The sequence below is a fragment of the Eretmochelys imbricata genome, chromosome 9 (genome assembly GCF_965152235.1).
Source record: "Eretmochelys imbricata isolate rEreImb1 chromosome 9, rEreImb1.hap1, whole genome shotgun sequence".
Classification (NCBI taxonomy): Eukaryota; Metazoa; Chordata; order Testudines; family Cheloniidae; genus Eretmochelys; species Eretmochelys imbricata.
The window spans coordinates 4,616,386-4,643,729 of NC_135580.1; the positions used below are offsets into that span (position 1 = coordinate 4,616,386).

Sequence of the window (27,344 nt, forward strand, 5' to 3'; positions counted from 1 at the left end):
GCTTGAGCCCACCTTTACTACACTGAGAAAATGTCTATCTGAAAGGAGCCTTCAGTCTTTGGATTTCATCCTGCAAGCCCACCAAACAAGGAACTTTCATACGCTCAGCATACTGAGGCCTTGATCCAAAACCCATGGAGGTCAATGGAAAGACCCCAATTGAGTTAGAATCATAGAAGATTAGGGTTGGAAGAGACCTCAGGAGGCCATCTAGTCCAATTCTCTGCTCAAAGCAGGACCAATCCCCAACTAAATTATCCCAGCCAGGGCTTTGTCAAGCCGGGCCTTAAAAACCTCTAAGGAACGAGATTCCACCACCTCCCTAGGGAACCCATTCCAGTGCTTCACAACCCTCCTAGCGAAATAGTGTTTCCTCATACCCAACCTAGATCTCCCCCACTGCAACTTGAGACCATTGCTCCTTGTTCTGTCATCTGCCACCACTAAGAACAGCCGAGCTCCATCCTCTTTGGAACCCCCCTTCAGGGAGCTGAAGGCTGTTATCAAATCCCCCCTCACTCTTCTCTTCTGCAGACTAAATAACCCCAGTTCCCTCAGCTACCTCAAAAGTCATGTGCCCCAGCCCCCTAATCATTTTCGCTGCTCTCCGCTGGTCTCTCTCCAATTTGTCCACATCCCTTCTGTGGTGGTGGGGCCCAAAACTGGACGCAATACTCCAGATATGAGTGAGCTTTGGCTCAGGCCTAAGAGTTGGAAGGGAAGATGTGGACTGGAAGGAGGGATCTGGAAGTAAGACGTGTAGTTGTGAGAGATGAAGGGGAGCAAAGTTAAGAGTAAACAAAAGAAACAAGTGTGGGTAGGGAGATTTGTAGGAGGAGAGCAGAGATAATGGAAGGACAGAGTCGGGCAGAGCTAAGGACAAGGAGTTTGAACCGAACGGGGAAAGAGGGGAAGTCAGTGAAGCGATCACAGGAAGAGGACGACGTGATCACAGCAAGGGTTAAGAAAAATGCAGTTTTAAAAACATGTCCCTTGTTAATCTGCATTTTCAAGTCCCTTTGACTAAAATGCACCATCCATCCCTTTAAAATTGTACAAGTCCCCATTCAGATGGGGGAGCCTTTTTTCTTCTCAGCGTCGTCATCTATCCACCCCAAAAACTAACCACTGCCACCAGACCTACTGCAGAGCAAAGGTCTCATCCTGCCACCCAACACCATAGCTTCTGAGGGCCTTCCATGTAAAAGCAACAGCAAAGTGCTTCGTAGAACTCATGGAGTGTCTGGCAACTCCTTCTTTTGGGGTGAAAACGCTGTGCAGTCTAGGGGCTTTGCTTCTAAGTTTTAAGGTTTTATCAAATAATTTTTTTAAGCCGATTTGGTTCAGAGTTTTGGGGTTTTTTGGTTTATTTTGGTTGGTTGGTTGGTTGGTGTTTATAGGGTAGAAGGGGAATCAGCACTGAGTGTGTTATTCTTATGGTAGAAAGGCTTTTTCGAAGAAGAAGGTTATTCTAGGGTCTACACAAATAAAGCAGCATGCTCCATCTACTCTAATAGCAGTTGCAAACTGCTTTAGAGCAGAGCCTATAAGAGTGACAAGTATCTGCTCCCCAATAATTCACCATTAGTGGAATTGAAATGTCCTACTCCACTTAGAATAACAAGCATGCTTTGGTTAATGTGGACATTTCTGTGACTGTTAAACATTTGCTGAGAGAATGTAATTAAGTCTCCTTCAAACACAAGAAGGCACAAACCTCTCTGTGCCGCCTCACGTTTTACTGTACATCTTGTCCTCCCCTCTGCAGCTGGCATTCATCCAGGGATGCGTAATTAGAAGGGCCAACTGACACAACAAGAGCAAACAATACGGCACACACACACATATACAAATCAGCCGTCACAGCCAGGCTCCCAGCATCAGCGAGTGAAGCTGCTAAACAAAGCCACCAGCTCAGGAAGTCACTGTTATGGATGTACTAGTAAAAGGAACTGTTAAGGTAAGAGTTATTAGCCTTTGGAACTCACTGCTACAGGAGGTCAGGATAAATACTGCTGTGTGTCTGTAGAGCCCCTAGCACAATGGGGGCCCGATCCCTGGCTGCAGCCTCCGGGTAACAACAACAACAGGTGGATATTTAAGGCCTAATCATGAAGGTGCTGAGCACTCCTCTGTCAGCGGAGAGATGGTCCAATATTTTAATGCCAACAATTACCCTATGCCTCAAAGGGTAGACGGTAAAAGAGAGAGATCGCGGGTCCACGTAGGTGTGCATGCAACAGAGGCAGACAGGAGAGCGAGAGGCTACAGGGATGGAAGACGTTAGGACTGGAAGAGACGGGGGCTGACTGCTAGCCTTCATTATGCTCAGAGCAGACCCTGTTGCCAATGCTACCGCACTACAGAAAATTTTGGACACGCCAGGCTGCCTTATCCTTCTCTGCTGGATTCTTGCGATTGGGATAGCGTCTGGGGAAACCTCTCTGGCCCAGGTCAGAACAGCGGACGAATAAATAATATAGCAGATTGATTTATTTAGCTTATTTTTGCTAAAGAAAGGTTGGCAAATGTTTGGAATCCTCCTTCCCTTTGGGTCTACAAAACAACAGATGAGCCAGCTGTGGCCCTGATGTGCAAACAAACATCACACACACTGGGGTTTTTTCCCCACCCCCTCCCTTGCTTTTCAGACAGATAGGCAAATATTGTTTGGAAATGTCTCATAAAAGATCCGCTCACAATATCCTGCAGTTCGTGACACACAGCTGACACCAAAACGTCAACGACTGAGCCAGGAAAGCTACCTGGCACTTCCACAAAACAAGGAGGACAAAGCAAAGACTCACCCAAACTTTGAGATAAGCTGAAGTCAAACAACAACAACATAGACGTCATCGTGGGCAGCTCAGCTGCCTTCACAACCTCTCCCTTTAAGAGGGAGCAGGACTACGGGGTGTCGGAGCCACTGGGGTCAATTCCCTACTACCGCCACCACCTTGCTGTTTGCTCTTGACCATGTCGCCAAGCCTCAGCTTCCCCATCCCCATTGCAGGCCACACAAAAGAGTTGTTTGCAGTGTAGTTATTTCTGCGTCAATCCCAGGCTATTATCAAGACGCGGTAGCTGAGGGAATCTCTTTTACTGAGCCAACATCTGTTGGTGAGAGACAAGCTTTATGAGCTTACACAGAGTTCTTCTTTAGGACTGGGAAAGGCACTCAGAGTACTTAAGAAGAGCTTGGTGTAAGCTCGAAAGCTTGTCTCTTTCACCAACAGCAGCTGGTCCAATAAAAGAAACTACCTCACCCACCTTGTGTCTCTCAGAGAAAAGTTGTGAAGTGTAATCAGTCGCTGCTGGAAAACACGCTGGGTCACGGGATGGAAGGCACTGAAGCAGCACAAATTATCGTCGACATCGTGTCAATGACCGTAATGCCACGCACATCTGCGACTGCAAACATGTCTGTAAAAGTACAGATACACAATGACACACAGCCACAATGCTATGGGCACCATACGCAACACAGCTTTGCGTGATGGGTGCCCGCATGCCTGCCAGTTTGTTCTCTTTCAACTTCAATTGCTGGATTCACTTTCACACTCGTTTCTGTTCTGTTCCCTGATTTATATGCCCTGCAAGCTTTCCCACGCTGGTGGCTATTTTGGCAGGGTGACTATATGGCACCTGTTGAATTCCTGCCCAACTTTCAAGCAACAATCACACAGGTATGAGGAAAGCTGCACTCCTTTGCTTATTACTCACACATTCCTGCTGTCCCTGTGCCGTAGCTAGAACTGCATTTTGAGAGTAGGAGTGCTGGCAGAAATGGCATGATATGAAACCCTCCCTTTTAAATTCCCATTTAGAAAGAAGGTTCATCCAGAACATTTTTTAGACTCTCCTACCATAGCTCAGTGCTGAGCACACCAGTCGGAATACTTGGCTTTATGAGCCTATAGAAAAGTGACAGTTCTAAGACCTGTCTACTCTCAATCCTAGTGGCAGCTAGCTGCCTTTGTCTCACTACAGCCAGGGTATAAGAAGCTGAAAAATCTCTCTCAGAGGGAACAGAGACAGTAGTCCTGCTGGGAGAGCCCAGGAAGAGCAGGCTTGGGAAGAAAGCTTACATTGTAAGCTCTTTGGGGCAGGAACGCTGTTCGTACAGCACCTGGCACCATGGGGTGCTGCAGGTCCAGGACTGGGTCTCCTGCAGGCTGAGGAGTTATCACAGTATATAACGGTAGTTTGTGACAGACTGTATTTCCTGCCTGTGGTTTCAGAGTGGTAGCCGTGTCAGTCTGTATCAGCAAAAACAACAAGGAGCTTATGCCCAAATAAATTTGTGTCTCTCTAAGGTGCCACAAGGACTCCTCGCTGTTTTTGTCTGTGGTTTGGGAGCCTCAAATAAGCACTACGTAAGGGCCAAGAATTATTGGGCCAGATCCTCAGCTGTTAATAAATCAGCACAGCTCCACTAAAGTCAATAGAGCAATGCTGGTTTACACCACATGATGATCTGGTCCATGTACTTTGCACAATACGGTATCATGCCTATTACAACTCTCTGCACCCAGAGTGATAAATCCATGTGCTCTGGATTACATTTGCCGATAAATGATCGTACCGTATATGTTTTGTAAACGACTCCATTCAGAGTCTCATATCTACTCAGACTTCTAACTGCACTGTAGGCTCCTGCATGTTTTTGTTACTGGGTACTTTCCTGGGTTTGCTCTCATAAATTCCCAGCAGCTGGTGTTACTGGAGAGTGGGCAGCCAGACTCCAGCTGCAAGGCGGCCACTTTCATGAACTAGCTTATTTTACAGACTCCTAAAACTAAACTGGGCAGAATGTGGCCCACCAAACGGCAGACTATCAAGCCCAAACTTCACTCCAAAGTGGGCTGGTCGAACAACCCCTCACACTGAACCAATAACATGCATCCTGTTTCCCATTTCCTACCACTCCTTGCATCTCTGCTCACAGTAACACACACTGATGCTTCAGTAATGGGAAAAGTTCAGGATATTTAGTAAGCATCCAAGCTCCAACTGGCCTTTTCCTCCTATTTATGAATGAAACGTTCTTTTTAAAACAACCCCCCCCCCCCAAATAGGGTGACAAGATAGCAAATGTGAAAAATTGGGATGGGGTGGGGGGTAATAGGAGCCTATATAAGAAAAAGGCCCGAAAATCGGGACTATCCCTATAAAATCAGGACAGCTGGTCGCCCTACCCCCAAAAGATGCCCACCGTTTTGCCATGCATCCGTGTGCATTAAATACCAGGATGCACTCAGCAATTCAGACTGTGTGCACCATTGGCTGGAGTAGCCTCTTACATGCAGGAATGCTGTGTATTCCCCAAGTGTTACATAAACACCCCACGATGTGTCTATGTGAATGGATTCATTCAGTAATTTTCCACCTTTATCAGTCACCAGGCTGCTTCCCAAAGAACCTTTTCGGCACCCAACCTACACCTCTTCTCAGCCCTGCTTGGTTCTCACAAGTAGAGACGCAGGGACTACAATTTGAGAAGGCCAAAGGACTGATCAGAAGAGACACAATGTGGTTTTAAGCAAGTTCTTAGGGTGATATGAGCTACTTATTCCCTCTGTGATCTCGGGGAAATGACTCTAAAACCAGGGATAGCGGTACCTGCCGTTCAGGGTGTTTGGAGGGTTTTAGTTAATTGTTCACAAAGAGCTCTGAAGATGTAAAATGCTCAGAAAAATTAGCTACTGTAATGATGGGTAGCCCAGGTTTTAAGAATGGTCTCTCATTTTCCCCAGCTCCAACTCAAGGAGATGAAAAAGAAGTCTCCATTGCAAATACTCGCCACACCCTTGGAAGGACTCTGCATCGTTTCAGTCCCCACTAGTCTACGAAGCAACAATCATACTTTGAATTTACAGAGGCTGAAAGTGCCCTGAATACAATCGAGCCTTGGAACCCCCCTGCTGTGAGACCGGTAAATATTCGACTTGCTTTAAGAAACATCAAAAGGACTTTCCTAAAGCCACAGAACAAGTCATTTGCAAAGTCAGGAACAGTACCCTTGAATCCTGATGCCAAGCCTCGTGTTTGCTCCTATTAGTAAATATTACTCTTTTAAACCCTGCGTGCTGCTACAGAACCAGTGGCATTGCCAATTATCAGCGTTACCAACGTACTAATCTTCCTTAGATGTTTCCTTTGACCATAAAATGTGCCAGGAATTGAATGAGGCCTCTTGTTCCGTTTTCTAGCGTGAACGACTGTCGAAAAGTTGTTGACAACTAAAAGCTTACCAAGTGCTTTATTTTTAGAATGTAGCTCCGACTTTACAGCGTCTGGACTTGTAACTACTCATTCCTCTAGCATTAAACTGAATGACCACATGAGAAAACTGCTACAACAATAATATTTCCAGGGCACACTGAGTCACTGTCCGATGTCTAAAATGGGAAATAAATAATTCCCGAGAAGCTGTCATCACAGTTTGAGGCAAGGTTTGCTGGTTCTCGCCCTGTGCAGGAAAAACTTAGGTTTCTACTTTAACACACATCACTCTGCACTGAATGCCATCTCTAAGCTCTCTAGTTTATAAACAAGTAAGTCCTGTGGTTTCTACTCCTTCGCCTTGTCTCATTTGTAAAACAATTAAATAATATGAGCAAAACAGTAAGACGAGTGGCATGGGGCCACCATGATAGTTGCATTAGCAATGCCTAGACACATGGGATGATATATGTTGTAGTTTGCTCTGACCTGGTGGTGGAAGATACACCTTTGCCTAAGGAGACAGAGTAGATTAGGGCAAGACTTTCATCTCTGTTACCTGTATATGTGGCTCCTGGGTGGCCAATGTGAAATCATCCAGTGATACTAGGCTTACTAGAGGTGTTCACAACACAGCCCACCATCACAGGTATTGCCAGACTTGATCACAAGTCCATCTAGTCCAGGATTCTCTGCCAGGTCAATAGCAGATGCTTCAGTGGAAAGCGGTAAGAAACCCTCTAGTATATAATAATGGAATAATCTGATTACAGGGGACATTTCTTCCTAACCCCCATCAGTCACTGATTGTCTTGTGCCCTGAAGCATGGGGGTTTATACCAATCCTACATTTGTATCCTGTTTTATGTAAATAATGGGTGTCCCTAATCCATAAAAATCCCTATCCTTGTTTTGAATCCTACTAATCTCTTGGCCGCACTGATATCTTGTGTCAGTGAGTTCCACGAGTCAAATCACAACTTAAAACTGATACCCTTGCCAGAAGTCCCAGAAAAAAGGTCAAGGACTGAGAGGTAGAGACTGAATATTCTCTCATCCCTTGAGGTGTTCCCCCTCTGGCTAGAATGCAGAGGACAGCATGGGAAATCTTTCCCTACCATTGCCTTTTTTGTGGCTGATCAGTGGACTTAATTCTCCATGGCTCTCAATCCAGCTCTTTATTTACAATGGCTATGTGGAGCACTGGAAAGCATTCTGCTTTGTCAGCGAGAGATCCCAAGTTGTTATCTGTTGCAGACAAAGTAAATGTTCATGCCCCTTTCACCAGTGCTAGCTGAACTTTATAAACAAATAAAAGAATCTGCCAACGTGATGAAGGCTGTTTTTTGGTTTGCTAAGTTTTTCCCCTTTAAATTGATGCTGTCTTGATAAAAAAACAAAGCTTTTTTTTAAATGCTGCCTTCAAATATGCATTTGTATGCACTTTCCATCTTTTAACTAACAAACAAGGGAGGAAAAAAGTTAATTCTACTAGCAGCCTGCTGTGATATAAATAAGAATAATAGATACATTCACAGATTTTGAACCTTTTACAGCCACTGCTGCAAAAAGCAATTTTAATTTATAACCACAGAGTCTTGCAAAACATAGAAATGAAGACATAATAAAATGGAATGTTTATCCTGTGGCTCCCATTAGACCTCTTCTGTTCAATGGTTGTAACTAATTACTTGTTTTTCCGCTTTTGTATTGGAGGCCTTATTACCGGGCTGCACGGAGCATACCTTATTTTATTTCCCTAGCAATATTTGCACCTCTCTCTGAAGCCTGCAATTAGATGTTCATGAAATAATATTAAAACGATGCATAATCTTGTTGGGGACGGGGGGAAGCCAAAACAAACCAACCTGGTTTGTATAAAATTAGATGGAATACAAAAGATGAATGTTCACTCCAGTGAATGCGTCCTTTCGACTAACCGTTTCTATCTGACAACCTTTTTTTGCCAACGGAACACATTGTACTTTTGAGATAATTGACTGTGGAATATAGTGCTGTTTATTCAAAAGCAGGTCACATAGAACTGAGTTGCTCGTCATCTTGATCCTTTTACCTTTCTTATCTTCAGACAGCGTACATTCAGGATGAGCTTTTTAGTTTTTTAAACCAGCCGTGCAGTTTTAATTGCTGCTCTGTGTTTAATTGCCATAAGGTGACCCGATGCTAAGAAGGTGAAAAAAAATGGTGGGGGACTTTAGAGGCAAAACCCTTTGAGAGCTGAATTCAGGTTTGAAAACTGTATTGTGACGTATTCACTGGTGAGTGATCGGACTGGGGAAGGGAAGACACAAGCGCACACTTTCTTGATGCCTGATTGGAAGTTTCCATTGTTTAAAGGGGCAGGTTTGCCTCACAAGGAATTATCTGAAGCTTTTATGAACCTAAAAACTACTAGAAAGCAGCCGCCACCACTTGCCACTTGGCTGTGAGGGTACGATGGAATTAGCTGGTGGTGTACTCTCAGCCCAGATCCGAAACTAATAACCCAACCTTGTTCCCATTCAACTCCATGGAAGAGACAGGAAGGAATGTCTTTGTACTTAAAGGTACCCAACTAGGAGTTGGCAGAACTGGGATATGTTCCTGTCTCCGCCAAAGATTGACGCTGTGAGCTTGGACAAGCCATGTAAACGTCTCCGTACCCCCAACTGAAAAACAGTGATAAATATTTCTTTTTTCCCCTCACAGGATAAATGAACCACGGAGAGCTTGACTGCTATGGTGCCACAGTCTGGACTATAAAACAAATAAACAACAAAGCTCTTGTTGATTTCAGTAGGATCAGGATTTGGCCCTGAGTGGTCAAGTGTTCACAGCATGAAAGCTGCCCTTAAAACTTACACCCCTTGGCAGGCCAAGGAGCGAATGGGACGTGAAGAATTGTTCCTCCAGGAGATTGAGACACTTTGACAAGGCATTGTAGGGAAGCAAGCTCTGCTGCTCCCCAGGCTGCATTTGTCTTGGGGAGGATTTCAGAGGTGTCAACCCCGCACTAAATGAAAACAGTGGTAAAACCCTGCCTGTCAGGCATTGGCCCTGGGTGAAGAATAGCATTTGTCTGAATGATGCTTTATGTGGAGAAGGGAGGAGGAAGTCAGGTGAGGACCCAAATTAGGTTTAATGTAGTTTTGGGGGGTTCAGAAAGAAGCAAAGTCAAGGGTTTGGATTGAACAGCTGCAAGGCTGGATGTGTTTCTAAGGAATATAGCCTGGTTCATAGGTTCTGAGTCGGGGGGGGGGGGGGTGAGAGGGTGTCAGGGAGTCGAGACCCTGCCCATTCCATATTGCTAAATGGGAGAGGAACCGCAGCTAGATGGGAATGGGCTCCCGGGGTACGTGGGGGGAGTCCCAACATGGAAAACAGCGCCTCTTGTGGAGAACGTTGAGAACCACTGCTCTACTTCAACCACAAGTTGCTGAGCGAGATGCAGGACATAATTCCATGGTCAGACTAAATGATCGTAGCAATCCACTGTGGCATTAAACGGATGAACCTTTCAAGATAGTCTTATGAGATTCTGGACATAGAGGCAGAAATGTAACAAGATTTCTGCCTTCCTCAGTGGTATGAATCTTGCAAAACGAGTTCTTCTCTTGAGATTTCTGGAATTGAAAAATAAAGCCCTTTTGGGTTTATGGTTCTCACCTAGTCCCAAATGCATCAGTGGCATTGCCCTGCAGGACTTCATTTGCTATCTTATCCATGTACCCAGTGAAACCATTAAGTTTTCCAGTCCTGGTACAACAACAACTCTTCATTGTAAGAACAGAAGATTCACTTAACGCGTGACCAACTGTCACAAAGCAGGGGGAAAAATCTAGGATTCAGGTGGCAGTAAAGTTTGGGAATAAGTAGGAATGAAAGCTGAGGAAGTAATGGGAGCAAGAGGATATGCTAACCTACATGCCAATTCCAACAGGAACATTTATTTATATTGGTGCTTCCCTAAATCCTCCCTGCAGTTTCATCTGGATACAGTGTTCATCTGCGCTTCCTGTCCTAAACGGCTGTGTAGTGATAATGTGTGCCGTTAAAACAGCTGCTGTGTTTTACCCCGGGTGCAGTTCAATGTGACTGATTCCAACCTATCAGTTTAAGCGGCTATCTGAGTTACAAAACCTGACTAATCTTTAGGATGAAAGATATTATATAAATGCAAGATATAAATAATAATAATAAGTCATGTCTCTGATCTGGTAATAAACCAAGTAATGGAAAATGGTTGGTAATGGTAAATTATGGGGCCAGTGGTCCTTCAAGGGAATCAGGCCCTACCCGGCCCATGGGTACCCTGCAAAATACACCTGGGAGCAGGTAGGTGCTCCAAGTAGTGGCATGTTAGCCAATTAGCAAGGGAACAGCTAAATTCTAAGTAGGCAGCTGCCCAGATAGGGAGGGAGATCCCAGATGGGGCAATGCCCGACATACAGGCTAGGAGGAACCAACAGGCATAGTGTAGGCTCCTGGGACTTTGAGTACCCTGCAAGGTTGCACTTTGTGACTTGGCTGTGGGGCTGATCCATGGCACAGACAGCAAGAGGCAGAAGGCCAGCAAGAGGCACCGGGAACGAGGACCCCTTGCAGCACTTCACCCCAAACCAGGGGGCGCTACGGGTGTTGAATATGCCACCTTACAGATACACTGATCGGCTAACATATAACAACTCTGCTTTTCTGCTTTTGTTTTATGTAGCTCACTTCAGGCAAAACATTTCAGTCTGGTCTGTTTTAAGGACCCATGTAAAACTGAGTCAGTCCCCTATTAGTTTGGATAGAGAGGAGTACAAATAGTTCAGTTACAAGCCGCAGTTTATCCGATATTTTTCAGGCAGACAGAATAAACCATGTCTGGAGCAAAGCAGAAAATGTGATTGGAAAGTTTAGAGCTCTTAAATTAATTCCCTAGACAAAAAGTCAAGACACCATATTCATAATATCACATTATATAACTTGCTCTGGAGCCAGACAGCTACTAGGTAAAATAATATGGGTTATAAAACAAAATATTATTGCAAAACAGTTTTACAACTTTATAATTCACTATTTTCATTTCAGAAAAACATTGTCAGCATAATTGCAGATGCCGTTTGCCTTGGAGGGGTTCTTTTAGCTGCTGATGGGATTTTTTTTTTTTTAAAGGATGCTATTTCATTTAATATACTGATTTGCATGATAGTTATCTGGAAGTAAATCTCCATGGGAAACAGCATTATGTGGGAATTTAAGTGAATTTAATATGGAACGTTTATGCTCAGTAAATAAAAATATAACCTCTGGATTCTTCCATATATTAAACATATCAATATGGAGCTACTTTCTACTCTGTGTAGCTGCATTTATAGCTTAAATAGGACAAAGTTGCTAGGTCTTATGTGGCTGAATCTTGGAGGACAGATTCATTTGATAGTCTTTCCCTCGAGGATTCCATGTATGGTGTGTGAATCTCAGGGTCCAATCCTACAAACACAACTACTGAGTGCAGTGTGCCATGAACACTTAAGCACTAGGCTCAGAAGTGCCTGCAGGACTGGGCCCACTGTTCACGATTCATCCAGGGACACAATCACCCAGCTTTATAGCCTAATAACTCAAACTAGAACCAATGAGAACCATGTAACAATAAAACATTAGAACATAAGAGCGGCCATACTGGGTCAGACCAAAACGTCCATCTAGCCCAGTATCCTGTCTATCGACAGTGGCCAATGCCGGGTGCCCCAGAGGGAATGAACAAGTGATCCATCCCCTGTCGCCCATTCCCAGCTTCCAGCAAACAGAATCTAGGGACGCCATCCCTGTCCATCCTGGTTCATAGCCATTGGTGGACCTATCCTCCATGAATTTATCTAGTTCTTTTTGAACACTTTTATAGTCTTGGCCTTCACAACATCCTCTGGCAAAGAGTTCCACAGGTTGACTGGGCATTGTGTAAAGAAACACTTCCTTTTGTTTGTTTTAAACCCGCTGCCTGTTAATTTCATTTGGTGGCCCCTAGTTCTTGTGTTATGACATTGCACTTCTATGACACCCTTAATCCAAGAATCACAAACATTACCTAATCCTATTAACAGCGTGTGAGAATCAAAGAAATGCAGGGCTGGAAGGGATCTCAAGAGGTCAAGTCCACCCTCTTGCGCTGAGACAGGATCAAGTAAACCTAGATAATCTCCGACAGGTATTTGTCCAATATGTTTTTAAAACCTCCAAAGACGGGGATTCCGCAACCTCCCATGGAAGCCTATTCCAGACCCTAACTACCCTTAGAGTTAGAAACTTTTTCCTGACGTCTAACCTCCATCTCCCTTGCTGCAGATTAATCCCATTACTTCTTGTCCTACCGTCAGTGGACATGGAGAACAACTAATCACAGTCCTCTTTATAACAGCCCTTGACGTATTTGAAGACTTATCAGGTCTCTGCCGCAGCCTTCTTTTGTCAGGACTAAACTTGCCCAGTATATATCTATATCTATATATTTTAACACTTCCTCATAGGTCAGGTTTCCTAAACCTTTGATCATTTTCATTGCTCTCCTCTGGAGACTCTGCAGTTCATCCACATCTTTCCGGAAGTGTCGTGCCCAGCTGAGGCCTTGGAAGTGCCAAGTAGAGCATCTTACATACGACGCTCCTGTTAACACACTCCAGAATGATACAGGTCTTTTTCTCAACTGCATCCCATTGTTGACTCTCATTCAATTTATGATCCACTATAACCCTCAGATCCTTTTCAGCAGAACTACCATCCAGGACTGACTCCTGCAGGACCCGACTAGATACCCCCTCCCAGCTTGACATGGATAACTACACTCTTTCAATCCATTGGGTGCTCACCTCATAGTAATTTCACCTAGACCACATTTCCACAGTTTACTTATGAGAAAGTCAAGAGGATCTGTGTCAAAAGCCTTACTACAATCAAGATACATCACATCTACTGCTTCCCCCATCCACTAGGCCAGAAATTCTATCAAAAAGGAAGTTAGGTTGGTTTGGAATAATTTGCTCTTGACAAATCAATGCTGGCTGTTCCTTGTAACCCTATTACCCTCTCGGTGCTTACACAATGATTGTTTAATAATTTGTTCTGGTATATTTCCAGGTATCAAAGTTAGGCTGACTGAGCTATATCATCCTGGGTCCACTTTGTTCCCCTTTTAAGATTGTGGTATGTTTGCCCTCCTCCAGTCCTTTGGGACCTCGGCTGTCCTGTATGAGTTCTCAAAGATAAGATTGCTTCAGGTAATTCCTTACCTATCCTAGGATGAAATTCATCCGGCCCTGCCAACATGAACACATCTAGTTTATCCAAATATTCTTTAACCTGTTCTTTCCCTATTTTGGCTTGCGTTCCTTTCCTCTTGTTGTTAATCTTAATTGTGTTGAGTATCTGGTCACCATTAAATCTTTACTGAAGACTGAAGCAAAATAGGCATTGAACACTTCAGCCTTCTTAATGTCATCTGTTATTAGCTCTCCTTCCCCACTAAGTAGAGGACCTACACTTTCCTTCATCTTGCTTCTAACGCATTTAAAGAACCTCTCTTCGTGCCTTTACGTCCCTTTAGGTGTAATTCATTCTGTGCTTTAGGGTATGCCTACAATTTTGAGATTATACCGGCATAACTATGCCAACACAGCCCTATTGCATAGACACAGTCTATGCTGACAGAAGGGTTTTTATGTCGGTACAGGAACACCATCTCTCAAGACAACATTAGCTACACCGAATTCTGACTGTCATGAGGTACAAACCCTGGGACACATCACAAACCACTTCCTCATTCACGCTTACAGGGTGGGCACAAGAGGGATCCACCTAGCAATCCCAGGAGCATGAGAATGGCGTTCAATCTCAAAATTCAATTATAATCCCAGCCCATTGCTTTTCAAATGCCATGTGAAAGAAGAAGATAGCTGTGCCTACACTGGGTGTTACGATGGCGTAGTATTGTCGTTTAGAGGTGTGTGGTTTTTTGTTTGTTTATTTTAACAACCCTGACCAATATACCTATGACAACAGAAGTTTCACTTGTAGGCCAAGCCTTACCCTTTCTGACTTTGCACTAGTCTTTTGTAATCCTCTTTAGCAATTCATCCATGTTCTGCTTTTTGTAGGATTCCTTTTTGATTTTCAGGTCATTAAAAAGCTCTTGATGAGCCATATTGGCCTCTTCCTACCTTTCCTTCACATTGGGATAGTTTGCAGTTGTGCCTTTAATATTGTCTCGGAGAAATTGCCAGCTCTTCTGAACTCCTTTATCCCTTAGATTTTCTGCCCATGGGATCTTAACTACCAATCCTCTGCGTTGTTGCATTTTTTAAAGTCCTTATTCTGCTGCTCTCACTCCTTCCTTTCCTTAGGATCATGAGATATATTATTTCATGATCGCTTTCACCCAAATTGCCTTCCACCTGCAGATTCGTGACCAATCCCTCCCTGTTGAGCAGAATCAAGTCTAAAATGTCTCTCCCCCTGGTTAATTCCTCCATCTGCTGAAACAAAAAGTTGTCCCCACAACATTCCAAGAAGTTACTGGAAATTTTGTGTTTTGCTGTATTACTTTTTCCAACAGATGTCTGGTTAAAGTCCTCCATTACTACCAGTCTCATGTTTTGGGTATTTCTGTTATTTGTTCTAGAAATGCCTCATCTACCTCCTCGCCGTGATTTGGTGGTCTACAGCAGACCCCTACCATGACGTCATCCCTATTTTCCCCCTTTTATCTTTACCCCGAGACTTTCAACTGGTCTGCCTCTCAACTCCTTTTGGACCTCAGAACAAATGTATATATTCTTTATGTATAATGCAACACCTCTGCCCCTTTTTCCCCTGCCTGTCCTTTCTGAACAAGCCTGTATACCAATATTCCAGTCATGAGATTTATCCCACCAAACCTCTGTGATGCCAATTAAGTCATAATTGAGCTTATGTACTAATACTTCCAGGTCTTCCCATTTAGCCTACTTGCTACTCCTTGCAGTTGTGTAGAGACACAGTAGATTAGTATTACAATCCCAAATTTACAGAGGAGCAAACTGAGGCAGCTGCCAAAGCTGCACCCTGAGTCAGTAGCAGGTCTGGGACTACAGAGCAGGAGTCATGAGGACTATACCCCCTCACACAAAGACAATGGATGCTGAATACTGTATGTAGGCTAAGACGATAGAACCCGTAACTACCAGACTGCAACACCAACATAATTCACTTCCCAATTGTATCTCAAAATGTATCAGTATATTTAAAGGCTGTTTGGTTATCAAGGGTTAAACACAGTCAAATCAGAGCCCTTAAATAATGTCAAGGCTGCCCCTAGTTGTATCATGTATGGAGGCATTGTCCTCAGATTATTTTAAGAAGGAGGAAGAAAGAACATCCAGGTATTATGTCAAAAGCCTCTTGCTCAATTATTCCTCTCGTGCTGCTAATCCACTGTGACAGTCTAAAGACTTACACTGCAAAAACCATGCTCTAAAGCTGTAAATTTAAGTTGCTTTCTTCCGTAGCTCACAAGCCTTTGCTGACCTCACCTACTCCCACAAGCACACACACAGTCACCTTTCACATCAACTAACTGAGCCGGTCATACAATTAACAACTCATTTTTTTACTATTTCAGGAAAGCAATTCCTAAATGACTACCACGAAGCATTCCTCTGTCCTCAGCCGCTTCCCGTTTGTGAATGAAACTGAAGTTTCTAAGCCCAAAAGGAAAGGAAAGTTTACGCTGTGAGGGGGGATCTACGAGTGTGTTAGGGTGCCGTACAGTTCACATTGGATCTCTAGAGATAAGGATGAACATGGAAAAGTCTAAATAATTTTTATAACACTTTGCACTTCTGAAAGTGCCTTTTCATCTGAGAGTCTTGAATGGCATTACGAAGATTACTTTGCAAAAGCTCACAACAGCCCTGAGAAGGAAGTATTACATATCCCCAGTTGCAGATTGGTAAACTGAGGTGCACAAAGGTCAGAAAACTTGTCCAAGGTCACAGAGCAGCGCTGAGAATAGAACCCAGGAGTCCTGATTCCAACAGAACCCAGGAGTCCTGATTCCAGGAGTCCCTCATCTCAGTTCTAGATACACTGCCTCCTTCTTTCTCCTCCTTCATTTTATCACCACATAGGGTCAAGTTCACCAAGGGCCTGTGCTGGAGTCCAAAGCTCAGACATTGACCTATGGCCTCTCTGCGGTGAAAAGAGCTCCAAGGAGGGGGTCGTGGTAGAGCGAGGCAAAGGTGGCTTGAGGGTGGCTGTCTACCTTCTCTGCAATGCAGAGAACCAGGCAGTTGCAGGGAAGCCCACATCCCTATGCCACCAGGAGGGAATCTGGCCCACTGATTTTATTAATCAGCAGAGACTGAAACATCTTAGTCAGAGGATTAACAGCAAGAGCATGAGTCTCAGTTAAAACGTAACTGCTGGGTGCACCCACTTTATGCTGTGTGAGTGATGGGAGACAGTATCTTTCCTCCCTAAAAAAATTATTACACCCGTACAAGTGGAGTGCATTAATCGTAGCCCAGGACACTGGTGAGCAGGCGTCTCGGAGCTGAAGATGGAACATCCAAGTGAATGCCTTCGCAGAAGATTTTCAGTCAGCTGGACACCCTGACTCATGCAGCGGCTTGGGAAGAGTGAGAGGCAAAATAAATAAATACAACTGCATTATCTAGGCACCATTTTGGTCACTGGAAGCTTCATGAGACCATCGTTACTGCCGATTCCAGAGGGAGATTCAGAAATGCCTACTGTGGCACACGGCAACAAGACAAACTGGTTTATACCTGTTCTCTACAAAGTGGTCACCATTAAAACCTTGCTAAGAGGGTTAGATAATTTGTTAGCTTTACCTCATTGTTTGCAGCAGTCTCAATATTTACTATAGGACATACCTAGAATACTGTAAATGCTGAGGTGGTGTTTAAGGCAACTGGCATGTTTTCAGGGTGCCTGAGATGCTGTTGAGGTACAGATTTTGTGTAGACGAGGTGTGTTTTGTCCACCACCTCCATATGTAACCCATCCATCCTTAGAGGTTTTTAAGGCCTGGCTTGGCAAAGCCCTGGCTGGGATGATTTAGTTGGGGATTGGTCCTGTTTTGAGCAGGGGGTTGGACTAGATGACCTCCTGAGGTCTCTGCCAACTCTAATCTTCTATGATCCTAATTCATGCCTTCCTGCCATCCCTCCTCTGCGTCCTCGTTTGACTCCTGATCAGGAGGAGTACAAGGTACTGGCTGCACTGAGGTGGAGCTAGAGGTAACCTTTGTTGAGGTAACTCTTGATGAGCTTTTCCCTTAGCTCGCCTGTGCATGTAAGGTTAGATACTGGGCCGTACATGGAGACGTTGGCTGTGTTGTCCAAAGGTTTCCTTAAGTACTGATTAGATTAGACAGTGCTTTAGGCAGGAGGTAGCTTTTCTTCTTGAAGGAAGTATTCACAGTCTCAGTTAGTAAGAGCCAGGACTGACTTTCACTTTCCGCCCGGATCAGAGCCTCAGGTGTGGTGTGGTTTCCCTGCAGTGCTTCCAGGACTTACAGTGAAGGATCCAGATTTGGAAAGGCAAGGTGTAACATTACTGGGCCTGGGTCTGCTGTGTGGTTCCTGGTGTCCTGAGAGGCTGCCTAGGTGGCAGAAGGTCTCTGAGAAACAGGCGGATAGTTCATCATAGCATGAGGTGGTGGGCTCTGGAATTGAGTGAAGGCATTACGGGTTAACAAGGAGATTCGTGGCCTGGAATAGTACAGTGTGGATGTCTGTTGGCAGCTATGGAGGCAAGTGGTGGGGTGTCTTTGTTTCTGATATGACCAAGGCATAGGCTTCAAAGGATTCTCGGTGTTGGAGACTGTCTGCTACTGCTTGTGTTTTCCACAGCGGATAGTTTAGTGCCAAAATATCAGTGGGCTGTGGCTGATCAGTGGTCAGTGACTCATTATGGTCTTCTGTTCCGTAACTTATGAGTGGGGTGGAGTTACCTACAGGGATGTTTTTGAATTTGACTCTACGTAGGAGGGGGCAGAACGCAGTGGGAAAAAGGGAGGATCATGTGATAAATTTTATTTGTCACAAGGTTCCACATTTTAATCACATGGTTCTGCAACTGATCATATGGATATCCCCACGACATATGAAGCAGATTAGAGAGAGAGAGGCAGGAATTCCCTAGTGAAATATTAAGGTTTAAATGAGGGCATATGTTTCATTAGTTCATTTCCTAATTATGACTTGGGCATTAAAATTAAGAGAATTGCTACAAAAGGCAATTCAACAAAACAATTCAACACAAACTGGGACTGATCCGACTCATTTGGCATTTTCACTTCCTAAGTGCAACTCATTGTTCTGCGTGGGCTTTAAGGAACAGCACAGTCTTGGGTTTTTCGTTTGTTCCCATACCAAGCTAGATTTGCTTTGGATCAACAGCAACTTCAACGTGATTAGCAAGTGGCACTTTGCCTGCTCCTGCTTCGGGCTGTCAGAGACAGAACCACCAGCCGTGATCCTCTTCCCAGGCATGCTGCAAACCAAAAGCCGTTTTTCATCAAAAAAACGACACATTTTGAATGAAAAATTTCAGGCAGTTCTAGTTCTAGGCCATGGTGTGCAGCCGAGCTGAATACCACGTACTTCTGGGTGTTGCTGGATTTGTTACCACACCCCTTTCATTTTGCATGTACATTGCATTAAGAATCCACTAGTATTAATAACATTTAAAAATTATTTCATGCCCTCAGACATAAATTAATGTCCGTTTCTTACCCTGGTTTAATACTCATTTTACTCAGTTAAAGATCTCTATAAACAAACCTCAAACAAATGTGCCATACAGGTGTGTGGAGAGTAAACAAGCTAAGACCCCTTGTGCATCTAGTAAAACCAGCTGCAGCGATTTCTCCAATGGATGTCATGGCTGTAACATTTTCAGCAACTTTTCCTTGATATGAAATCATTCCAAAAAGTTAGTTCCTCTGAATAAGCCAGACTGCAAAAGTAGAGAGAGAAGATGCGGTCGAGTGAAACAATGCTGCTTTTATGGCCAATGACAAAATATTCCGATGGGGTGGGTGTAGTTACTGGACACTTCCTATTACCTTGGAAAATCTCCATCAATTCTACCCTGCTTCTTACTAATAAGTAATGCCCAGCTTCCTCCACCACTATTCAGGATAGCAGTCATGCCCATGCTGAAACTGGATAGCAAAGTGCCTTCGGCAGGCTACGACAGAAATGAAATTCCCAAAGGGATTATGTATCAATAAGTGGAAAGCTAAATTGTCTTGTCCCTTCCAGCTTTGTATTGCAAATACGCCGCAAGACTCATGCTGTTCGTGGTGAGAAGCGATTTATGTTTCCATTGAGACACTGTACTCTGGTTCTTCTCTACTGCTTGGGACATTCCTTAGCTGATGTAAACTGACATCACCCCACTGACTTGTATGGAATCGCACCGATTTACTCCAGCGACAGATCTGGCCCAAGCAATAGAATTCTTTTAAAAAAACAACATCAGCTCTACCTAATATCAGACATGTGATATATATAGAGTCCCCTCCCCTCCTGCGCTCACAGCTCTGCGGAAGAGAAAAAGTTAATTAGTTAGGTTGCCAGCAGACTGTATTTCAAGGACTTTTATTTGTTGCTTTGTCTATCCTGACTTGAGAAACCCTGAGCTTCCCTGCTTTGAATAGTTCCTGAATTCAGGAAACTGGAATGAAATCTGGCGACTGGAAAAGGCTGTGTGGACCGACCGAGGGCAAGGTCGATGGGAAGAGCTTTTTGTATTTTGTTTTGTAACTATTTAGCATTTTTCTCTCAGCATTAAAAGGCTAGAGACAAGTTCTGCACCGAGGCAGATCGAGGCAGCCTTTGACAGCAGTGCTTTCGTTGGTGCGGGATTTGAGCCCAGCTGTCTTCAGCCTCGGTGAGTGCAAAGCAATGAACGCACACAGGCATTGCTCCCGTTATGGGGAGGTTAGCACACTCGTGTTAAAAGCACATAGCCAAGATAAAATCCAAATACACACTTACAATGGAGGGTGGAATTTGGCTCCACGTACATGAATCTCTTACCTGTGGCAACAGCAGCTTACATTTTACAAAGTTACTCACTTTTCACCGCTGATGCTGTTTTCAAACACCTCAACAAGGCCTCAGTCCTGAACCTGGATCTACACAGCCAGGTCCCTGTATCCACAGGAACAGCTTTTGAAGGAAAATGGGCTCTGCTTGTGTAGACCTGGTTCCTGGATCAAGGTCTAAGCAGTGAAACCAGACAGGTGAGTTTAACTTTCTGTGTCTAGTCAGTTTCACATTAAGAGGCCTCTTTGAAGGGCTCCTTTGCTTTGACACTTGTTGGAACGGATGGGCAGCACACACGGAAGCATTTCACGGTCGCCAAGCTTGGTGTAGGAAAACATTTGTGTGTGGTTTCAGGGATAAGGATCTTTAAGCAATGATGCACAGAATCACTTAAACCAAATTTAGTGAACAACACTGTTTTTTCCCAGCTTTAAGCATGTGGACAGGAATAATTTCCCCTCTGGTAACTGGTGAACTCAACAGTGTACATGACCCCAAGTCTTTGTCAGTAATCTCTTAATCAATCTAAGGAGAACCAGGTCTGAAAGATCAGGGCATCATGAGGCCACATAATTACATGTCCTACTAATTGGGATGATGAGTTTTAAAGTTTCAGAGCTTAAAATCCCTCTGCCCTGCAGGGTGACTCCTGTTGAATATCACTGCATTCCTGAAATGAGACACAGTCACCCCACAGGAAAGGTGGAATTTCTAAGACCCCAGCACTTGTATTTTCAAATTCGATGGAAGTTCCCATTTTCTACCAGTCAGTTACCAAAAAAAAAAAAAAAAAAAAAAAAAAAGAAAGCCAGAAAGAGAGAAAACACCAGACTTGGCTGCTTTCTGTCCCCTTTGTAGCCCTATCTCGACAGGAAACAAACATGTGGTTGGCAATCCCATGAGCTCAATACAGTGAGCTTAACATGACTGAAAAACCAGCTAACGTCTTCCAGCAGGTGAGCCGGCGCCTCGACGAGCGCCGTTCAATAACTACCAAGACTGAAAACCACACGGCTTTTGCCATGGGCAAGACCAGGCCTGAGAATGGCTGTCTGTCTCTCCCTTACCTTTGGCTGCATGGGTGGTGGAGGAGGTGCTAAGACCGGATCCGTAATGTAGGTCTTCTTTGTGCTGGGCGGTTGGTACGGCCCAGTTGGATTTTGAGCCATGGTGTTAGCTGTGGGATAGGCTGGCTCAGGCTTCCAGGTGTTTTGTGGCACATAGGATGGTTCCGAGCCATTTCTTCCTCCATATCCAGGGCCTGCAGGGTAGTAAAGATCTTGATACCGCCCCTGTGAAGGTGCATAGCCATAACCAGGCTCTGAAGGACGTGCAGGCTGGGGAGCATACCCATAGTCAGGGCCACGAGGCTGAGATGGAACATACTGTGCTGGCCCCGGGGGGCGTGCTGGCTGAGGAGCGTAGGACTGGTTTGGACCCAGGCTGCCATACTGAACTGGCTGTGGGCCAGGTGGCTGGAAATGAGGGCTGGGCTGGGCCGTTTTCACCTGTACGTTGAACGCCGGTCGGGTGGGAGTGGACGCAGTGATATAAGAAGCTGGAACTGGTTGTGGCTGCGGTTTTAGTGTACCAACAGGAGTAACTGGGATTGGGGTGGGCGGAGCAGCAGGTTGCACTGGTGCCTTGGCAGTAGACTTCTTGGTGGCAGTGAGAGGCGGCTGGTTGGGAATGATCATCCGCTTGTGCCCAGTAACAGGGGTAGATCCCGGGGGAGAAGTAACTGGAGAGCCAGTGGGGAACCCAGAGCTCTGTGGAACAATAAGAGGAGAAAAATGCTATCACCAGCAAGAAGGACACATACAACTGGTAAAAACAAGCAGCTAGAGTTAAATGGAAATAGGATTTTATAGCAACATCTGCACAGCCATAGAACCTGCTTCGTAAAGCAGGAATGTACCTGGGACTACACATTATAAAGTGGTAATAGCAGAGCAGGGGCAAAACCCGTGCAACAGAACAGAACGGCCAAGCAGGATATTTCATTTTTCTCTGGGATTTTGACTCTACAAAAATCTGCCTTAAACAAAAGCTCTTGCTGGAGAATAATACGAGGGGAACCAATGTGCATAGTTGTAAAGATTCCTGTAAAATAAGAGAGCTCTGAAATGGAGAGGACTCCGAACTGTGTTCGCTCCTGCTCACTGATAAGGAAGATCCTTTTAATACGCAGAAGGCAGTGCAAAGGGATGGATTAAAAGCAACTCCCATGGAAGTGTCCTCAAAGCAATACACATTACCCCAGATCAAATGCCAAAGAAAAATACAGAGCTATGCCAATATACACATATAAAGCCTGGTTCTGCTCTCTATTATGCTGGTGTGAATCTGGAGTGATTGCCGTGAGGTCAAAAGGTATAAATCTAGTGTAAGCGCAGAGTGGGGCCAGCGGTCCTGAAGGCTTAAGTCCTCTGAATCCAATGTGATCAATTTATAAGGAACAGGAGTGGGATTCAAGAGACAATGGTTCTGTTCACAGCTCTGCCATGGATGTGTTGTGAGATCAGGCCTGTCCCTGGGACTCAGTGGACAAATGCAGAATTAGTGAAACGACAACATCACAAGAACTGAGCAATAGACTGAGGGGATTTTAGGTCTCATGTGTGTAAAATATTTGTTGTTTTGGTTAAGACCTATTTAACCCCACTGCCTAATGAAAGGACACCTTTGCTGATGATCCAACAAATCAAAAAAGGGTGGGAAAGTTCTTAAAATTCACCTCATTTTCCTCGTTTTCTTTTAAAAAGTTTATATATTTTCCCTGCTTTCATTATACAGGGGAAGAAGCAGAAAATTGAAGAAATGCAATTTAAAAAATTTTTTTGCTTGTCACTTTTAAATTGGTCTGAAATTGGTCTTTGAGGGGAGGAATAGCTCAGTGGTTTGAGCACTGGCCTGCTAAACCCAGGGTTTTGAGTTCAATCCTTGAGGCGGTCATTTAGGGATCTGAGGCAAAAATAAGGGATGGTACTTGGTCCTGCTGTGAAGGCAGGGAACTGGACTCGATGACCTTTCATAGAATCATAGAATATCAGGGTTGGAAGGGACCTCAGGAGGTCATCTAGTCCAACCCCCTGCTCAAAGCAGGACCGATCCCCAATTAAATCATCCCAGACAGGGCTTTGTCAAGCCTGACCTTAAAAACTTCTAAGGAAGGAGATTCTACCACCTCCCTAGGTAATGCATTCCAGTGTTTCACCACCCTCCTAGTGAAGAAATTTTTCCTAATATCCAACCTAAACCTCCCCCACTGCAACTTGAGACCATTACTCCTTGTCCTGTCCTCTTCCACCACTGAGAATAGTCTAGAACCATCCTCTCTGGAACCACCTCTCAGGTAGTTGAAAGCAGCTATCAAATCCCCCCTCATTCTTCTCTTCTGCAGACTAAACAATCCCAGTTCCCTCAGCCTCTCCTCATAAGTCATGTGTTCCAGACCCCTAATCATTTTTGTTGCCCTTCGCTGGACTCTCTCTAGTTTATCCACATCCTTCTTGTAGTGTGGGGCCCAAAACTGGACACAGGACTCCAGATGAGGCCTCACCAATGTCCAATAGAGGGGAACGATCATGTCCCTCGATCTGCTCGCTATGCCCCTACTTATACATCCCAAAATGCCATTGGCCTTCTTGGCAACAAGGGCACACTGATGACTCATATACAGCTTCTCGTCCACTGTCACCCCTAGGTCCTTTTCCGCAGAACTGCTGCCTAGCCATTCGGTCCCTAGTCTGTAGCTGTACATTGGGTTCTTTCAAGGTCCCTTCCAGCTCTATGAGATAGGTATATTTATTTTTTTAATGGTTTTCCAAGATTTTGTTGAGCTTTCTGCAGGGGAATGAATTCCACCCAGAATCAATTCTATAATCTAAGAGTCAATTTCAGCCTTAGTGGAGGCAGATGCAGCCCTTGTTGAAGTGAATGGACCCCAGGCTGGTCTACAGTAAGGCTACATTTGACTTTAGGCAAATATCTGATCCCACAGATTACCAGTCTTGTATGAGTTGCTACCAAACCCCAGACAGCAGTGGAAAGAGGGGCACTATAGAATTTATAGACCCTTCGTAAGTTGCATATGGAAAAAACCATTCAACCTCCTGTACACAACACACAAAGAAAACCAATAAAAAAGAATAAGAAAATCTCAAATTCCGTCTGCCATTAGGCAGAGAATTTATAAAGATTAACTACCATAGGGGATTTAGGTGCGAACATTTCCAAGTGTGCTGTAGTGTTCTTAAACAACTTACAGCTGCGGAGGCAACTTTGGAGCAAACCCCAATTGTGAAGGAGTCACCATAAACAAATGTAGAGAGAGAAAGGAAAACATAGCACACACCTGACTCCAAACCAGTGAGAGAGGTGAAAGAAAACAAGGCAGTAAGCTTCAGCTGGAGAAAAATACAGTGACTGTATTTAACCCCTGACCTTCCAAACAACTATGGGATTCCTGGGAAGGACAGTAAAGTGAGCAGGGTGGAAAGATGCGGGAGTGAGCATAGAGAAGCTATGGGGAGGAAGTGACTCAGGGCCTTGCAGGTGAGGAAAGGAGCTTTTTTGCTCACCTAATGAGAAACTTTGCTTGTTGCCTGATCTATTGCGCCCAGTGAATGTGGCATTTAAGCCTGAGCATGCTAGAAACTTGCCAGTTTCTCCACATATTTTGTTCTTGTAAATGAATGTGTGTCCACCTACTGTAATGGGATGAAAGGGCCGAAACACAGCAGAGCGTAAGTACAGTACCCCCAAGAAAGTGCTTTTTGCGGGGCAGAGTGGGGAGAAGCTGGATAATGTTTTAATGACAATGGGCTATTGGAGGAGCGGGGGAGAGGCCCTGTTCACCAAACCCGTGCACAACTTCTGGGTTTGAAAAACAGGCTCTGAGAGAAGATAATGAGGAACTACGGCAAAAATACAAGTGTAGTTTAAATCTGCACGAAAATTCAACAGTTTTAACCCTTCCAACCCACAATATGGGATTTTTTCCCCCTTTTTTATAACTTCATTTAGTGTGTTGATTACAGACCTTCTTCTTCCACCACCGCCCCCGAAGGCCAGAAACAAGGGAGACTTGGTGTTTCACAGGGAAAGCACTCTCCATCCCAGACAGCACCCTGTGCTTGTTGACTGGGGAGATATAGTCCAAAAAGGGCCCAGAATGGAGACCAAATGAACAAAGAAAAGAGCACAAGGAGCAGCTCTCCCTCTCGCAATGTGGTCTAACCATGGTTAGAGCAGGGGACCGGGAGCCAGGGGACCTGCGCTGTATTCCCTGCTCTTCCCGAGTCACTCTGTGACCTTACACAAGTAACTGAGGGGTGTGCTGTGTCACTCAAACCACAGCCAGCATTCAGATGGAGGAAATCTGCACCAGGAGGAGTCACCAGAGGCATTCAGCATGACTCACCCTGAATTCCTCTGGCAGTGTTGGGGGAAGAAGGGGCAAAACCAGTTAATAGGGTGTGGTCAGAGAAAGGGGGCAGGGCTATGGCTTTTTGGGAAGTCTAGCACTGCTGAGAGCATAAGGGCTCCCTGGGAGGACAAAGATAAGTCCTGTGTCTGTCTGTCCCCTGAGCAGGGGCAGAAGGAGAAAAGGTCTCTTGACCCGCACAGGGCCGGCCACTATCTGGTCTTCAGCACCTCTAGTTACACACACGACTATTCACCAGTATCTTAGCCCTCATTCTGAAATGGGGGTTCTCCAGGTTAAGGTAACACAAAGGTGGTAAGCCAATCGGAGCTGGGGATGGTGCAGGATTCTCTCTCGGGTGGTTCATATTTAAAGGCACCGCAGAAGAAGGGATTTGAAGGAGGAGAGGAAGGTGCTCAGATACCAAGGGGACACGCGTGATCTAGACAGCCAACGGCAGGCAGGTGAGCTAGGTTAGATGGATTTGTCTATGTATATGTGGGTGTGTCAGCTAGACAGAGGGATTACTACAATGAAGGGGACAGTTCCGCACATACCGTAAGCAGCGGCCCAGAAGTACACATGAAGGAATGAGTGGAGAAAAAAAGAGGGCTCTTGGAAGCTTATGTATGTATCCCTCTTTCCAGCAACTCTTGCGTGGCCTGCTTCAAAAGCAGCACATTTGTGAGTGACCAATCACACCAAAACATACCTGTGGCATTCGCTAAGGTTGTTTCCACACTAATGCAGGCTATTCTGCTGTTTGCGTACTAGGGGAAAGCACCTAGTGCACTTCGGAAATGCAAATTACGATCATGTCCGTTACCATCACCTCCTTCTTGCAAATTAATATTGCAAAGAGAGAGTAAACCAGAAACCCCACATGCTAACAAACAGGGTTGAAGAGAGAAACAAAAGCAGGAAGGAATTACATTCAGAACCACCTCTACTGTCAGAAATAAAACAAAATCAGAGGTTTTTTTAAAACAGGGAAAAAAACCCAAGAGCCTTGTTAAACACAGATGGAAGTAACCTAAATGTACTGCCTCATCTATGAATGAGTTCGTCCAGCAGCAGAAAGATGAACTAATGGTCACAAAATCAAGTGAAGCTGCGTTCAGTGCACAAGGAGAAAAATACTTAAGTAGACAATACCTTGGTTTAGGTTAAGGGAATCATTTAAATCAGCAACTACAGTCCTGTCTTTTTAAATAAAGTGAAAATGTATACATTTCTGCATATACATTAAGCCTTTCCATGTGCAGCAGACAATCAAGAGGATACAATGCTGGCTGTACAAAGGGTTCAGGATGGCCTGGGGAGCCGGATTTTCAAAGTTGCCGATTTGCACTTCTTAGGGCTACCAAGATGCATTTCCAAAGCCTAAAGGTTGACGCGAATATTGACTGTCATACAAGTTATTTATGCATGCTTAAATTTAAACTAATTAGATGTCTCACTTTGAAGAGTCCTATCTTCATTCTTAGGTGCCTAAATACCTTTAAAAATCCAGCCCAAAGAATTTACAGTCTAATAAAAACATGTTAATTCAGTAGATTGATTTATTCTCTATCAAGATCCCACTGCAA

The 27,344-nt window shown here is 44.6% G+C and overlaps 1 protein-coding gene across 1 annotated transcript in view; it reads right to left on the bottom strand.

Annotated features, from left to right (window-relative positions):
* Positions 1 to 27,344, bottom strand: part of LPP (LIM domain containing preferred translocation partner in lipoma) — a 394,796-nt gene that overhangs the window by 123,012 nt on the left and 244,440 nt on the right. The window contains exon 7 of the mRNA XM_077826260.1: positions 21,395 to 22,096. Coding sequence (XP_077682386.1) covers positions 21,395 to 22,096 — 702 coding nt within the window. The remainder of the gene's footprint in view (positions 1 to 21,394; positions 22,097 to 27,344) is intronic.